Below are 15,203 nucleotides of genomic sequence, written 5' to 3'. Positions count from 1 at the left end.
CTAAGGCGATCCAATGGCAATATGATAAAGCTCTATATAAATAGTAATGCAATCTCAGACCACATAATGTCACAATTATATATATATATATATATATATATATATATATATATATATATATATATAAAGAATTGCACTTTTTTACATTAAAATATTGTATAAGGTAAATTTGTTATTTTTGTAATTATTAATTAAAAAGTTATGTCGACAATTACTTATAATTATTTAATAGTATAAAATTGATGTGAATTCTCGTAAAAGCACTTTATAATTTCAAGGTAGACCAATCCCTTTACGTGTACGTTATTACATAAGCATTTTTTTTACAGAAATGCAATAGTAGTTAAACTCATTACATTTTTGGTTGTTTGATAATAATGGGTGAGAACTATTCACTTATCTATAGGCCTTTTCTATATAAGAAACTATATGAATATCCCCTGAAGATTAGGCACGTAATGGACCAGAAAAGGAGCAATCAACATCTCAACAACAAAACAAGTCACTGCAGAAATCAAAGGATGTTACTTGACTTACCTTAAATACACTTTCTATTACTTTGGCTTAATTGCATCTTCTTTAGGAAAATGCAATTAGAAAGTGCACTTAACATTCCAGTTAGAGAAGATTTCACGTCACCTCACGAAAACCCCAAGATATTACTTAGACTTAATTAACATTTTTAGTCACTCTACTTTAGACTTTTTGGGATTTTTGGTCTTTCAATTTTATGGGGCTAAACTAAGTCTATGTGAAATTAAGTAAAGTTAATCCCCAGATAAACCTCATCAGCCAAAATACCAAATTGCACTAAAAAAATTCTGTTTTTCACTTCAAACCATAATTTCATTTTTTTTATACTTTCCTTTGTAAATTTCTTAGCTTTAAACTTTAATCTCAAATCATCCTAATCCACCTTAAATATTTAGAAATAAAAAAATAAGATTATAGAATAGAAGAACATCAGCAAATACTAATTTGTTTAATTTTTTTGAATAAATAAATAAATAAATGCAAATGGCTCAAGTGTTTGGATTTATCACGTCCAACTGAAAAAATGTCGAAGTATCACACGATGTCTTTCTCTCTCCTTTGTCTTATGTCACTTATAAATATAAATAAATTTCATCTTATTGTTTTAAAATATATATCAACTTAAAATATATTTAAATTATTATAAAATAAAATAAGGCACACGATAACACGTTGCTTTCAGGAGGAGTGGACTACGTTATGCTTACTCATGGAGCAAAAACATGTGGAACATTTTAGTTTTCTTGGGACGTAAGCACTTCAAAACTAAGCTACCTTCAAATCGTTAGGTCCGTAAGTTGCAGCCTCTACATCTTTAGTTAAAATAACAAGCGTTAGAGCAGAACCTACACATAAGCAGGATCCAAAAAGAGGTACTTAGCGTTAGCTTAACCATATTAGGCAGGAACAAACCCGAAAATTGACGGGCTTCCTTCCAAATCAATCGTTTGTTAGGACCATGTGCTTCTTGTCTTCGTCAAGGTATGGACCCTTCCACCTGTCACCAACTTTACATGCATTGAATTCGAACAGAAGTATGCAAATATTACTGTCAAACTAAAATTAAATGAGCATATATTACCCACATGCGATTGTCCTTTTATGATTAGTCTTGTGAAGAGCGGTTAGTGGTATACTGGTATCCCTTCAGCAACTTGTGTTCGAAAAGCCAAGGCTGCCTCTATAATTAAAATCCTCGAGAATTTATATGCTATTATTGCACATGAATTATAAATCATACAACTCAGACCAATAAAAGTTACTCAATTCATTCTACAATTAGAAACTAGCTTGGAAGTTTTCGGTTACGCTTGGACACTGGCGGAGACTTCATCTTTGTTGGACTTGTCTTTTTTCTTTGGTGGTTCTTGAGTTTTCTGTACAGCAGCTTTGTTTGGAACCAAAATTATGAAGATGTTTCTGTCACGGAAGTTTTTTGCCTCCTCTAGTCCAACCTGCACATATGTGTGGTTTGGATATGAAATTCAAATAGATATGTCTCTAATGACCATAAAATTAGATATCGGGACAGAAGACTATGGAATGAATTCACTAAAAGTAAATCCAAAGCACAAAAGAAATCAAACGGAAATAGCAAATGTAGTGGTGCCTGAGAATTATTAAAGTGTGCTAAGTTAGGGACTATAACACAATAAAATACCGGTATAACAAACATATCAAGATCTATTTTTCTTGTAACCAGTTTCGTTTTGTATGGAAAATAGTCAGGTTTTTAATACCTAAAAATATGATAAGTATAACACACGGGAAAGTGACATGACGTACCTCCCCAACATCATTCTGAAAACGTGTAAGAAGCTCAATAGCAATATTCCTGAATTCATTTTCACGACCCTTAAGGTTTACTATGACCTTAACCTGCAGGAATGGATCCCAATGATCTCAATACATTAGTATACGTGTAGGAACACCGTGCTTAATATGACATGATAATATAATTCATGCAACCTTGTCACCGTCTTTCAAAAATTTCCGTGCAGCTCTCAAACGCACTGAATAATCATGCTCATCTATGTTGTAACTGTTAAAATTAAGTACAAAGAATTAGTAACAGAAAGGCATAAGTACAAGACTCTTCTAGTAAAAATAACTACAACTCAACCACAGCTCATGAAAGGCAACAGCTGTAACTGCTTTAATTATGGAAGAAAAACGTAAATTACAGAATAAGTTTTATGCATTTAATTAATACTGCAACAGCAGTTTCCTATATCTTTACAGCGTGATGCATCATCATATAAAACTTCCTAGTTCATCTCTGAGCAAATATGGTAAACAAACTCCTTTTAGTTGTGGTGTGTTGTAAAAATTAAATCAAAGGGGGAACTATTTAGTTATATATAATAAGTATTGAGAAATTATGTTGTGAATGTACAGAGGTTAGGAGATAGACCATAGCTCTATAAATTGTAATGGCTAAGTATGTTAAGTTCTTATAAAATGAACGAACAAAATAAATACTATTCATTTTAGAGACCAAAATAATTTTTGGGAGTCAAGTGTTGACATGACATCACATACACAGTATTGGATGCCACCTAGGTTGCCATGCAACCTCCCATTAAACATGTAAATGGTTAACTAATGTTTATAACAATAGGAATCAAAAGTATTAATTTTAGATTCTAAACGGCTGAAGTCCAAGGGAAAACTTTCACAAGAAATAAAAATTAAAATGTGCTTATTTTACAAAACATATTTAACCCAATTTGTAAAGGAAAGGGGTGCTTTAAATGTGATCAATGCTTATGTACCACTAGAAGGGTGCCACGACATGAGAATTTGGGAAGATTTCGAAGCTTTAGAGGGAATATTACCACTAGGAGAAAAAAATAATTAGATGGGGTCTAAATGGCTGTGAATTGAGCACATCTATAAATGTAGAAGATACATTGATTTAAATGGGGATTATGATCAAGTAGAAACAAATAAAGATGATTATGTTCTCATTATTATTCTTCATAAGGAAATCACAGAAAACTTTGCATGGACTACAATGTCTCAACTAGTGAGAGCTTGAGTACCCAACATTGAATCTGGATCACAGCCATAAGAGATGAGAGGAGAGTAAGAAGGAAAAGCCAAGACAGGATCAAGTGGTGACAATTGAATAGAAAGAAGAAGAAAAAACCTTCAGTGAAGAGCTATAGAAGAAGTGAGTTAGGAGCCACATGGAAGTGTAGATGATATGTAGCATTGCACCAAAGGTCAACTTTGAACCCTTATCCCTTTACCTTACTCTTGAATGCGTTTTGAGCATATTGAAAGATTTTATGCCATAGTGCCTGTCATAGCTCTAGTTGGAGAATCAAGAGAGGAAATAAATAGAGTTGAAGATGTAATGACGAGCTTTAAAATTTCATGGATTTTGCTGACGCAATATCCCTACCAAAAAAGCAAAACTAGGAGAGTATAGTACACCAAAAGTCATGTTATTTAAGTATCTAGTTTCCATCACATGGAATAACAGAGAAACGGATGGAGATATATACAATGGGATTCAAGAGCGAAGGAGAAAATGGAGAAGTTCCTTGGCTATCATTTGCGACAAAAAGGTACCAACCAAACTTAAAGGAAGATTTTATCACACAACTTAATGTTGTATGGAACTGAATGTCGGATGGTAAAAAGCTAAGAGAATAAATTCGATGTAGAAAAAATGAGTAGACACATCAAACAAGATAAAATTAGGAATGTATTAGAGAAAAAGTAAGAATAGCTTCTATAGTAGAAGAAATGGTAGAAACTCACCATAGGGGATTTGGACATGCGTAGAAAAGACATGTAAAACCCCCAATAAGGTGAGTAGATTGGATGAAATGTACCCTGATCAATTGACACAGGAAAACGGAGAAAAACTATATGTGGAATCATATGACATCATTTAGTCCATGTAGTCAAATTCGCCTAGAGGGGGAAAGGCTAGGTTGTTGTTCTTCCTTTAGTTTCCTGAAATTAACAGAAATAATTAACTTGTGTAGATGTGCGTAATGCCTTTCCCGAGAACAAATAGTTAACCAAAACCAAACTAGATTGCCTGATATAGCAAACTATACTTCAGATTTTTAACGCTTGTTAAAAATATTAATAAAAGTATTATTTGATCCATAATTAAGAAATCTGAAGAACAATAGTCCAAGATTAGCTTAGGACATTACCCCATTTTGAGCTCCTTCAAATCCATCCGATTAGCTACATTTAAAAGACTATTAGGTCAGTAATTTATTGTTTTTTCTGAGTTTTGCAAATAATTTAGAAGAAAATATCAATGTTTACCAGCACTTTTCTTCTGCTGTCCTCTTTTCTTCTTCTGTTGCTCATATCGATATTTGCTGTTCAGAAGAAAATACAAGGATCAATTACATGGTCCAACAATTCTAAAATTATAAGTATACAAGTGCTCAATCATGTCAAACAGATGCAGATCTAGGCACGTCCTTTCATGCAGATTCATTTTATTTAGTCAAATGAACATCAAATGCTATAGTCTTTCTTGAAACAACTACACAAGTGTCAATTAATCTCCCCATTGATCCCCTGTTACTTATTGCTCTATCATGTCTTCACAACACCCCACCCCAAATATACATGGAAGCACAACATTCATTTAAGACAACTGAATGCAAACAATACTCCCACCTCCGCCGCCACTGTTCCCTAATTAATAAAAATTGAATAAAACATTGTTGCACAAGGCCAGAATCAAGAGAAACTGGAAACCAAATTTTATTAGTGCTCTATCAACCCGATTCAAACTACTTAATGTTCAACTATTGTTAAACAAGTATACACACAGATCATTAACTGCTAAATTGATTGAAAAATGCATAAAAATTTGATATGTCCATCAACCATCGGCATTTTGATACCAAATATGCAGAGTTTTTCTCTCGTGATATACAAAGATAATACCTGTAATTCATTATTCTAACAACAGGAGGATCTGCATCTGGGGATAATATTACCTGACCAAAAAACGAGAGTAAATAAGATTACACATTGATGTCAGAAACTTCCCACTGAATTGATTGTCAACTTTCCTGAATCAATTAGGTTTTCAACACCATATTAAGACAGACTTCATTCACTTTTATTTGTGATATCTATATAAAGCATTGTTTGGATAGATTTCCCTGTAATCACTCATAGGGAAGAAAAAAAAAGGTAAAATGAATTGAGATTCTACCGGAAGTTAAAACAACCTTATCACCTGTTGCGGAAATTAGATGACAGAACTTCTATCAAAGTTAAAGTACTTAAGCTTATCTTAATTTATGGAAGAAGCTCGATTCATTTTACCTTCTTGTTTACCTAATAGAAAAGTTTATTCAAACATGAACTAAGTGAAACTATAGGAAGCACTTCCGCTTTCTATTTACTGCCATTTCCATCATCTACCGACACTAGGCATAGTGAAAATAAGTTATATTAATTAAGCTGAAATTATATGGCAAAACATATACAACTAAAGAGTATACTTTCGAACTGAAACAAAAACAAAAGGAGGGGGAAATGTAAATGAGAAAACCACAACATTGTAGGCAACAAATAGTGCAAAACTTAGCACAAAAGCAGCAATCTCAGGCACAAGACATCATACCAAATCAAGTTCGACATCCTCAGCCATTTGAATGGCGTCATCAATTGACATTACTCCAACCTACAAAAACACAACAAGTTCAGCAACCTCCGCTAGCTTCAGACCGAATTAGAAAGATTCACAACTCAAAGAATACAATCCTCGAATCAATCAATCAAATAAAACTTCTAAACGTAGTAGCTTAGTCCAAAGTGCTTCTCAAGCGAACAGAATTGAAAGCGTTGAAATACAAAAGAAGGAAAAAAAGAACAAACCATATTCTGGTTCTGATCAATAAGCCTCACGGTATCTGACCTATTTCAAATTCAAAGCATTCTTAATGACGAAATTACAGAGGAAGCATAAGAGAGAAAGGAATTGACAAGGAGGGAGTACAGAACCTGAGGGTGGAGAGGTCGAGAGCCTGGTCGTCGTCGGTTTCGGGCTGGCGTCTCCTGGAGTCGCCGGAGCCGAAGGAGCGAGAGCCGCCGCCGCCGCCACCGTAGCGAGCGGTTACGTAGAAGAGAGAGGTGGAGAGAGAAGGATCGTATTTGAGGGAATTCGGATTAGAGAGGGAAAGGCCGAAGAGTTTGGAATGAGAAGAAGTGAAGAGAGGAGAAGGTGTGGCGTGGTAATGAAAGAGTTTGAAGGGGACGGTGGTGATGCCAGCCATGGCACGCGGACCCTTCCTTATTCAATCTTCAACTATGGCGCATATCTCTTATCCTAAACTCTGAGTCACCTATTAGCTCCACTCGCTCCTTTCAAACTCCAACATCGCAAAAATACTACTACATAACTTAAAGGTTTAATAGCCAATTTAGTCCTCACTTTGGTTGAAAAATCTCAATTTAGTCCCTTGTTATAAAAGTGTTTTGAATTAGTCCTAACTTTTAAAATAGTGGATCAGATTGGTCCTTTCTGTTAAATATAAGTTAACAAAATTAATGGATGATGATGTGACACAACTTAAAGCTAACGAGGGACCAATCTAACACATCAGCTTTAAGCTGTGTCACATCATCATCCATTAATTTCGTTAACTTATATTTAACGAAAGGGACCAATCTGACCCACGATTTTAAAAGTTAGGACTAATGTAAAACATTTTTATAACGAGGGACTAAATTGAGATTTTTCAACCAAAGTGGGGACTAAATTGGCTATTAAACCTAACTTAAACATTTAAGCATAATAATATTAATAATAAACCATTTTTTTCATTTGCTTTATTTTTTCTCACAATTTTTTTGTTAAAATAATAATTACATGATGCACTAGTGACTGAAAATTACAAAATGTTTCGGTATTAATTTTCTTATCAATGGGACCTTTACATTTTTAGCATGTTAAATATATTTATTTCAAGTTAAAATGTTTTTGTTACCATATATTAATGTAAAGAAAACATTAAATCTATCTTATTTTGAACGATTTAAACTACTTAAAAAACAAGCACGACTATTATGTCAGATGCTTTTTAATAAAGATAATCAAACTTAATTTATTCCCAGTATATCCATTAATTTTAATAAAAACATCTTATATAACCCGTTTATTATTTTTAAGTTATATAGAGATGTGAAAATCATAAATCCTTTAATTTTAGTTTTGACTTTCTTGCACCTCTTTTATATTTATTATTGTTAAATTTGATCAAAACAAAACCACATATTCCTTTAGGGAATTCATCAGAAGACTGAATCAAAACATTTATTGATGAACCAAACTGTAAAATTACATTAATCTCAGCTCCTACTGAAAGAACTAAACAAACTTTTATTCAATCTTCGTGAAACTTCACATCACTAAGCTTACATTTTTTGAACAAAATAACAAGTACACAACAACAAAGATCCTATGGGTCTTGATTCACTCTGCAACAGAAGTTGAAGTTAGTCACACATTCTCAGTCTCAGTCAACTTCTTCAATCTTAGGTCCAGCACCAGAACCAGAACCAGACCCACCACCAGGCATGTCATCAGCCATAGGAACATCTCCACCAGCACCACCCTGATACATCTTGGCAATGATGGGGTTGCAGATTCCTTCCAACTCCTTCTGCTTGTCTTCAAGCTCATCCACTTCCGCCAACTGGTTCCCCTCCAGCCACTGAATCGCATCCTCCACAGCCTTCTCAATCTTCTGCTTATCATCCGCTGCCAACTTCCCCCCAATCTTCTCATCCTTTATCGTGTTCCTCATGTTGTAAGCATAATTCTCAAGCGAGTTTTTCGCATCCACCTTCTTCTTTACCTCCTCATCCTCTGCCTTGTACCTCTCTGCATCCTTCACCATCTTCTCTATCTCCTCCTTGCTCAACCTACCTTTGTCGTTGGTTATAGTAATCTTGTTCTTCACACCCGCGGTTTTATCCTCCGCAGAGACATTCAAAATCCCATTAGCGTCAATGTCAAAGCAGACATTAATTTGAGGAACGCCTCTTGGTGCAGGAGGGATCCCAGTGAGCTCAAACTTCCCGAGAAGATTGTTGTCCTTTGTTCGAGCACGCTCTCCTTCAAACACTTGGATCAAAACCCCGGGTTGGTTATCGGAATAAGTCGAGAAAATCTGCTCCTTCTTGGTGGGAATCGTTGTGTTCCTCGGAATCAACACTGTCATAACACCACCAGCAGTTTCAAGCCCAAGACTGAGTGGAGTCACATCCAACAGCAACAAATCTTGAACCTTCTCGTCCCCTTCACCGCTCAAAATCGCAGCCTGAACAGCTGCACCATAAGCAACAGCTTCATCGGGGTTAATGCTCTTGCAAAGCTCTTTCCCGTTGAAGAAATCCTGCAACAGTTGCTGAACCTTCGGGATCCTGGTGGACCCTCCAACAAGAACAACTTCATGAACGTGACTCTTGTCAATCTTGGCATCACGCAGACACTTCTCCACAGGCTCCATGCACTTCCTGAACAAGTCCATGTTCATCTCCTCAAACCTGGCTCTGGTAATCGTTGCATAGAAATCAATCCCTTCGTATAAAGAATCGATTTCAATGGTTGTCTGCGCGGTGGAAGACAACGTCCTCTTGGCTCTCTCACACGCTGTCCTCAACCTCCTCAACGCTCTAGCATTCCCGCTAATATCCTTTTTGTGCTTCCTTTTGAACTCTGTAACAAAGTGATTCACCAACCTGTTATCAAAATCTTCACCCCCAAGATGAGTATCACCAGCAGTGGCCTTCACTTCGAAAATCCCCTCCTCGATGGTCAATATGGAAACATCAAAGGTTCCACCACCCAAGTCGAAAATAAGCACGTTCTGTTCACCTTTTCTTGAAGCCTTCTTGTCCAAGCCGTAGGCAATAGCAGCGGCAGTGGGTTCGTTGATGATTCTCAACACATTCAACCCCGAAATGGCCCCTGCGTCCTTCGTGGCTTGCCTTTGCGAGTCGTTGAAATAAGCAGGGACAGTAATAACAGCGTTCTTCACGGAATGACCAAGAAACGCCTCTGCCACTTCCCTCATCTTGATCAACACCATGGAAGATATCTCTTCAGCAGAAAACTTCTTCTCCTCACCCTTGTACGAGACCACGATCATGGGCTTGTCACCCGGGCCTGCCACCACCTTAAACGGCCATAGCTTCATGTCGTTCTGAACCGACGAGTCGGAGAATCTGCGCCCGATTAGACGCTTAGCATCGAAGACGGTGTTCTGCGGATTCATAGCAACCTGGTTCTTGGCAGCGTCTCCGATCAGCCTCTCGGTGTCGGTGAAAGCCACGTAAGAGGGTGTGGTTCGGTTGCCTTGGTCGTTGGGGATGATCTCAACGCGGTCGTTTTGCCACACGCCTACGCAGCTGTAGGTCGTGCCGAGGTCTATGCCTATTGCTTTGCCTTCCTTTGCTGCCATTGATCACCGAATTAGTAATTCAAAAAACAAAATTCTGAAACTTTGAGAGCTTTCTTGTGTGTAGAGAATATTTTGTATTGTGCAGAGATTGTGTGAGGAGAAAGAATAGTCACAGCGGTATATATAGTAGCAGTTAGAAAGTAGAGGGTGAGTTCGAGAATTCACCAGGTGAATTTGGAGGGAGAATGTTTGAGATCGTGCTAGAGTGTTCTTGCTGTTTCTTTAACATTCGAGAAGGGAAGAAAGAAATCCAGAACTTTCATTTTCTTTAGCACTTAATTATATTATTTTTAATAATTAATTTTTAAAATAAGCCTTTAAAACCATTTTGAGTTTGATTTAAATTCTTAAGTGATAAAAAGGTTAAAAAATAAATTTTGATATAATGATAAAATAAAAATTTAGAAATTAAATTGAGTATTCGAAGGAAGGTTATCAACCTGGCGATATTAGAAAGGTGGAGAGGGGCGGTGCATGGCTGTAGCTCCGTGACGACGTTAAAACAGGTGTTGAAAGGAGGAGGATTGAAAAATGAAAAGCAATGACTAGACCAGACATCAACGACAACTATTCATCGGCTCGTATCAATAAAATCATCTTCAAGTTTTGGATTCTCCTCTTCCATTAGCTCATATTGTCAGATATTAAAATATTCCGATGCTTTAAGTAAGTTTTTCTTTTTAAAGCTCATATCAATTAAATAAAAAGTATGTCATATTTTAAATAATATCCAGAATTATAAATATTTTTTATTATTACTTTTGTCTTTTTCTCTTCTTAAGTTATTAGAGAGGCATGAAAATGAGTATTCAGACGGATTCACTCGTTACTCTTTTAAGTTAAAAAATTTGTAATGCGATTAAAAGTAATTTGAATTATTTTAGGAAATGTTTTATTATTTTAATATGACTAAAATAGATTAATTTTACAATACTTTAATTAAGATGATTACTTATTTTATCAAATATTACTATAAAAATAATAATTAGAAATTAAATTATAAACCAACAAAATTTAATAAATAAATAAATAAAATATCTATATCATTTAACTATTTTTAACAAATAATAAAATAATTTAATAAAAATTGTTGTTGATACATTACGAATAAGATTTAATTTGATATACATTTGAAAAAAGATTCTTTCTAACCTAAATTCATAATAAGATAAATTAATTCGCGGTTTATAACTCATTCTTACATATATTTTTAGATGAGGGTCTTTTTTATGATTTGTGTAATTTGGTAATTATTATAATAACAAATAAATAATTAATATTGTTTTTCTAAAAATAATGATACAATATATCTTTTTAAAATATATTAAAATTTTCTTCTATATTGTACCCTCGTTCTTATTATGCTATGTAATCTGATAATAAAACTAACCACTCAATAATTATCTATATACAGGATAAATCAATTTCTACCCTATAATTAACTACTTAGCAGCTAGACAAAAATATATAGTTGTCTTTTTATTAACAAGAGATAATAATAGGAAGTGTATTTCATTTTTCGTGTTTGGAATCTATTTTTCTTAAACTTTTCGCTTAGAAAATTTGTTTCAAAATTATCTTGAAAAATTTTATAGGAGATTTTTCTATAAATATAAAGTTTATTTTTATTCAGAAGAACATTTAAACTCTTTAACTTCGAAATCACTAAATTTTAAGCAACAAAATATAAATATATATATATATATATATATATATATATATATATATATATATATATATATATATATATATATATATATTATAAATACATGGATGACAGAAAAATATGTTGTGTTCGTGGGTATCTACAGGAATATTTGATACTGTCGGCACGTATTTTAATATTTGTTTATAAATAGGTGGGACGTGGATATTATACTATTTGTATATGTAAATATATGTTATTCGTAAAAAATAAAAATAAAAATTTAATTTATATTCATTAATTTAAATTTAATTAAAATTAAAATTAATTTATATTTTATAAGGTTAAATTTTAATTTATATTTTATATTTTTTAATTTTATTTAAATTTTATTTTAATAATTTATAAAAATATATTTTTTAAAGTATTTGCGGGTATCTATCGGTATTCACGGGTGTCTACGAATTTTAAATATCTGCATGTATTTTTTAAACGAATATTCGTGCGGGTAATGGGTCGGATAACGAATTAACTTTTTTCAGATCAAGTTGTGGGTCGGCACTATTTGTGTTCAACCTGACTTGTTGTCATCGTGTGTGAGAGAGAGAGTGAAAATATTGAAAATGAAAAATGATATGAGAGTTATGACTAGGGATGGCAACGGATCGGGCACGGATAATGTCTACCCACAACCCGACCCGACAAAAAGAAAAATTCACTCGCTACCCGCACAGATACCCAATTAAAAATTATTTCCGGATATTTTGAAAGCCGCAAATACCCGTCGATACCCACGGATACTCGCAAATATTGAAAAATATATATTTTTATAAATTTTTAAAATAAATTTAAATAAAATTGCAAAAAATATATAAAATATAATAAAAATTAAATTAAATATACATTAAAATTTAATTTTAATTAAATTTAACCTCATAAAATATAAATTAATGTTAATTTTGATTAAATTTAACTTAATAAAATATAAATTTAAATTTTTTTTATTATTCGGATAGCGGATATTCGCAGGTACAAATAGTATAATACTCGCACCCGACCCGTTTATAAGCAAGCGGGTATTAAAATACCCGCTACCCGCGGGTAGTAAATATTCGCGGATAATAACTATCCGTCGTGGGTTTTATCTGCGGATATCCGCGGGCGCGGATTTTTTTGTCATCCCGCGGGTAACGGGTAGCGGGTATTTTAATACCCGCTTCTAAACGGGTTGGATGCGGGTATTATACTATCCAACCCGCGGATACCCTTTACCCGAAAAAAAATAACAAAAATTTAATTAATATTTTTTAAAATTAAATTTTTTACCCTTTACCCAAAAAAAATATAACAAAAATTTAATTAAAATTTTTTAAAATTAAAATTTTTTTATTACTCTTAAAAAAGGGGGAAATTTTAATAACAATGAATTGGGATTCCTTTCAATTACCTTTTTTTTAAAAGAAGAAAAGAAAAAAATGGGTTATATTACTTTTGAGCTAACGCTAATAATAGAGATATCAAACATATACATACAATCCCATTAGAAAATTATCTCTTAAAGGAGGACACTTTTTTTCTTCCTTCTGGTTCAGCTCACGCAGGGAGTAGGCTCCATTCCCTCTTCCTTTCTCTCTCTTGATTCTGGGGTTTTGTTCCGATTTGGGATTTGAAATTAGGGTTTTATTTGTTTTCTGATTTTGGGGTTTCTTTTGTACATTTTGATTCGCGTTTTTGGAGTTCGTTTATTGATTTCTTCCCTGTTAATTGGTGACGCGATTTTGGGGTTATGATTCAAATGAGTGTTTTGAGTTTTTTTGGATTTTAGTTCATTGATGTAGATTGGATTGTTGAAGACCCTCGTGGTTATCGCGGATTTGAGATTTCTATGATTGCGTTCGTTTCCAGAATTTGGGTTTAGGGTTCCTGTTTGCGTTTTCTCGAAAATTCTTTATCTTTGTTTCATAGATAGGTATTTCTGGGTAGATCGTGTGACTAAATTGAGACTTCAGGTGGTGTTTCTTCCTCATATCTTTTTTTTTTCAAAAGTTGTTCACTATTTGTTTTTTGCAAATATATTAAATTGTTCTCTTTAACTTGTAATTTAATTTAAACCTTATTTAAAAATTCACAAAATATATTTTTTTATATATTTGTGGGTTGAAAACGGGTATCCAACAGATATCCGCGGGTTGAAAAAAATCCGTAAATTTTTTTATGCGAATATCGAGCGGATAGCGGGTCGAGTTGTGGGTACGGATTTTTGCATAGGGGTCGGGTTGCGGGTAGACACTATTTGTGCCTGACCCGACCCGTTGTCATCCCTAGTTATCACTAATATAAATTACTATTTAATTAAATAAATATAAAAACTAGCTTACAAAATTAATAATTATTAAAATTTGTATTAGGTACATGTACTTAAAATTCACATCATTTAATACATGCATCTTGTCTAATAATTAGTAAGAGAAACCGAATTTTTATTAAATAGACTTAGTTAATAAATAAGTAAAATATTAAAAAGTATTAGTTCAAATTTAACAAAAATAAAAAATGCTCAAATGATTGCTTCAAAATATAATTCTACATTGTACATGATTTTTATTATAAATATTGTCATGTTTTAATGAAAAAGTGAGACTTTCAAGCACAACTTTACTTCTCAATTAAAAAGATAAGAAAGAAAATAAGTTTTCAGGATTTTTTTATTTATTTCATTTTGATGTTATTCTTTTTAATAAAATAATGTGTTTTCTTAGATGATTTTTATTTATTTGTTATGATTAAATTTATTTAAAATTTTATATTAACTAAAAGAATAAATTTATAATATACAAATAAGTGTAAATTTTTATTTCGTGATATTAAATCATATTTAAAATTTAATTACTAATAACTATTGAGTTAGACTTTATATCAAAAAATATCGCTATTTGTTGGTTTTTTTTGTTTCATCCTTTATTGATTTGCTGCGAAAATATTTATTATTGTTCATCTACACTTAAAATGTATATGTGGCAAAGTGATGAGATGTTGAAAGTCTGATTATAAATAAGACCAATTTACAATATATGAATTTAAATCTTATTTTACAAATTGATTTCATAAGGTTGAGTTAGGTTTAAAATTATTTTTTAATAAACCTTTTAATATTTGGTTTACTATGTAACTTGGTTTATATATTTATACATTTGATTTATTTTAGTCATTATATTTGTTTTTCAATATTTGTTAAATAGAGTCACTATGGTCTCTTTTGTTAAAATTACGTTAGCACCATTCAGAAGGTGTGATCACATGTGAATTTAATAGAATATTTAATTAATAATTTGATACTTATATCTATTTAGGTATCTGATTCATTTTATCATTACATTTTATTTTATTTTTTTTACTCAATTGAGTCCTTATATTGTTTAAAGAATTAACTAAGTTCTTAGTCTATAAATTATAACACGATTTTGTTTTTCCGTCCCTATTTCAAATTTTAATCACATTAGGTTCTTATACTTAACAAATGCATTAATGTAGTATTTTTTTCGTCAAACAATACCATAAAA

The 15,203-nt window shown here is 32.7% G+C and overlaps 2 protein-coding genes across 2 annotated transcripts; both read right to left on the bottom strand.

Annotated features, from left to right (window-relative positions):
- Positions 1-1,715: 1,715 nt before the first annotated feature.
- On the bottom strand, positions 1,716-6,905 carry LOC124837675 (translation initiation factor IF3-4, chloroplastic). The gene is made up of 9 exons (XM_047313110.2): positions 6,535-6,905; positions 6,409-6,448; positions 6,155-6,214; positions 5,467-5,519; positions 4,831-4,886; positions 4,713-4,746; positions 2,503-2,575; positions 2,320-2,412; positions 1,716-1,988 (listed from the first exon to the last, which is right to left on the bottom strand). The coding sequence occupies exons 1-9, from the start codon at positions 6,804-6,806 to the stop codon at positions 1,839-1,841; spliced, it is 831 nt and encodes a 276-aa protein (XP_047169066.1). The 5' UTR covers positions 6,807-6,905; the 3' UTR covers positions 1,716-1,838.
- Positions 6,906-7,826: 921 nt separating this feature from the next.
- Positions 7,827-10,583, bottom strand: LOC124837692 (heat shock 70 kDa protein). The gene is made up of 2 exons (XM_047313134.2): positions 10,439-10,583; positions 7,827-9,991 (listed from the first exon to the last, which is right to left on the bottom strand). The coding sequence occupies exons 1-2, from the start codon at positions 10,554-10,556 to the stop codon at positions 8,049-8,051; spliced, it is 2,061 nt and encodes a 686-aa protein (XP_047169090.2). The 5' UTR covers positions 10,557-10,583; the 3' UTR covers positions 7,827-8,048.
- Positions 10,584-15,203: the final 4,620 nt, after the last annotated feature.

This window comes from Vigna umbellata, chromosome 1 (assembly GCF_029865625.1).
Source record: "Vigna umbellata cultivar VRB3 chromosome 1, Vumbellata_1.0, whole genome shotgun sequence".
NCBI lineage: Eukaryota > Viridiplantae > Streptophyta > Magnoliopsida > Fabales > Fabaceae > Vigna > Vigna umbellata.
The sequence above is the reverse complement of the archived record's forward strand: the minus strand, read 5'-3'. Positions and strand labels throughout refer to the sequence as shown.

What these genes read in the sequence shown, in the direction of transcription:
- LOC124837675 (XM_047313110.2), bottom strand. Translation starts at nt 6,806, where the DNA reads ATGGCTGGCATCACCACCGTCCCCTTCAAACTCTTTCATTACCACGCC. An exon ending in CTCGACCTCTCCACCCTCAG is followed by an intron (nt 6,449 to 6,534) that starts GTTCTGTACTCC and finishes AATTTGAAATAG; the next exon opens with GTCAGATACCGTGAGGCTTA. An exon ending in ACAGCAGAAGAAAAGTGCTG is followed by an intron (nt 4,747 to 4,830) that starts GTAAACATTGAT and finishes TTTTAAATGTAG; the next exon opens with CTAATCGGATGGATTTGAAG.
- LOC124837692 (XM_047313134.2), bottom strand. Translation starts at nt 10,556, where the DNA reads ATGTCTGGTCTAGTCATTGCTTTTCATTTTTCAATCCTCCTCCTTTCA. An exon ending in CACCTTTCTAATATCGCCAG is followed by an intron (nt 9,992 to 10,438) that starts GTTGATAACCTT and finishes GATCAATGGCAG; the next exon opens with CAAAGGAAGGCAAAGCAATA.